General features: G+C 49.0%; 1 protein-coding gene across 1 annotated transcript in view; it reads right to left on the bottom strand.

The window, feature by feature from the left end:
• Positions 1–733, bottom strand: part of GSTUM_00003138001 (uncharacterized protein) — a gene marked incomplete at its 5' end in the record, with an annotated part of 6,910 nt that extends 6,177 nt beyond the window's left edge. Inside the window, one exon of the mRNA XM_002836807.2 lies at positions 628–733. Coding sequence (XP_002836853.1) covers positions 628–733 — 106 coding nt within the window. The remainder of the gene's footprint in view (positions 1–627) is intronic.
• Positions 734–988: the final 255 nt, after the last annotated feature.

Here is a 988-nt window from a genome sequence, read left to right as displayed (position 1 = left end):
AGGACAATAATTTTCTCTGCCATAGCAATTTACCAGCAGCACCATGAGTAATGACCCAGCTCAAGTTAAACGAAGGACAAAGCAAATGAAATACTTGTAGCGAGCGGGGTCCGACACCATGGGCATCTGCTTGTCTCGCATCTTGGCTGGGTGCAGAGCGGTAGTCTGAGATCCAATAAATCCGGCTTGGTGGGCCGCAAGGTGGGCAGGCAAGGTCCGTAACCGTTACCAGGGCGGCTTGGAGGAGGGAAGGGGACGGAGGGAACGGAGGCAGGAGGAAGCACAGGTTGTCGGTACCATACGCGCAAGTGGACTTGACAAGGGTTACATGAAGAGAAACGAGCTCATCCTCAACTCTCCGACTCTATCCCATAAGAAAGCAAATGTGCCGGTGCTCAAAGTCACAGCGCAAAACGAAAACGGATAAAGAGAGGCAAGGGGTGGAAAGAGGAAAAACGAAAGTATGATAATAATAATAAAAAAAGGCGAGAAGGCCCCCGAGAGCCAAAAGGAAAAAAGGGGTCAATGAAGCAAAAGAAGAAAAGAAGAAAAGGCAAAAAAAAAAAAAAAAAAAAGACCCAAGGAAACCACGTTATTCGGTCCTGAAACGAAACACGACAGGCTTACTCTTTGTGGCGAGTTTACTCATTCCCACTCCAGGGTACCGATGGCAGACCTGGAAACAAAGAGTCTGGTACGAGTACCGTACTCGAGTAGCGTTTGACAGTCTCATGATTCATGTCAGATGCTGAAATTGAGTGCGAGGCTGGGCAAAAAATGATTCGACCGGCGGAAACTCGGAGGAAATCAGCGAGCAAGGGAGCGAAAGAGGAGGGAAGAGGGAAAGACCATTAAAAAACCGGACCCAATTTCGAAGGGGACCGCCATCTCGGGACACAGAAATACAAAAAACAGTCTGACCGTTCTGCCCGCCATCCCCTTATCGTAAAAGTGTGGGGTGTGATGGTAGGGGGGACCCTTGATATAC

The sequence above is a fragment of the Tuber melanosporum genome (assembly GCF_000151645.1).
Source record: "Tuber melanosporum whole genome shotgun sequence assembly, scaffold_161, strain Mel28".
Lineage (NCBI taxonomy): Eukaryota > Fungi > Ascomycota > Pezizomycetes > Pezizales > Tuberaceae > Tuber > Tuber melanosporum.
The sequence above is the reverse complement of the archived record's forward strand: the minus strand, read 5'-3'. Positions and strand labels throughout refer to the sequence as shown.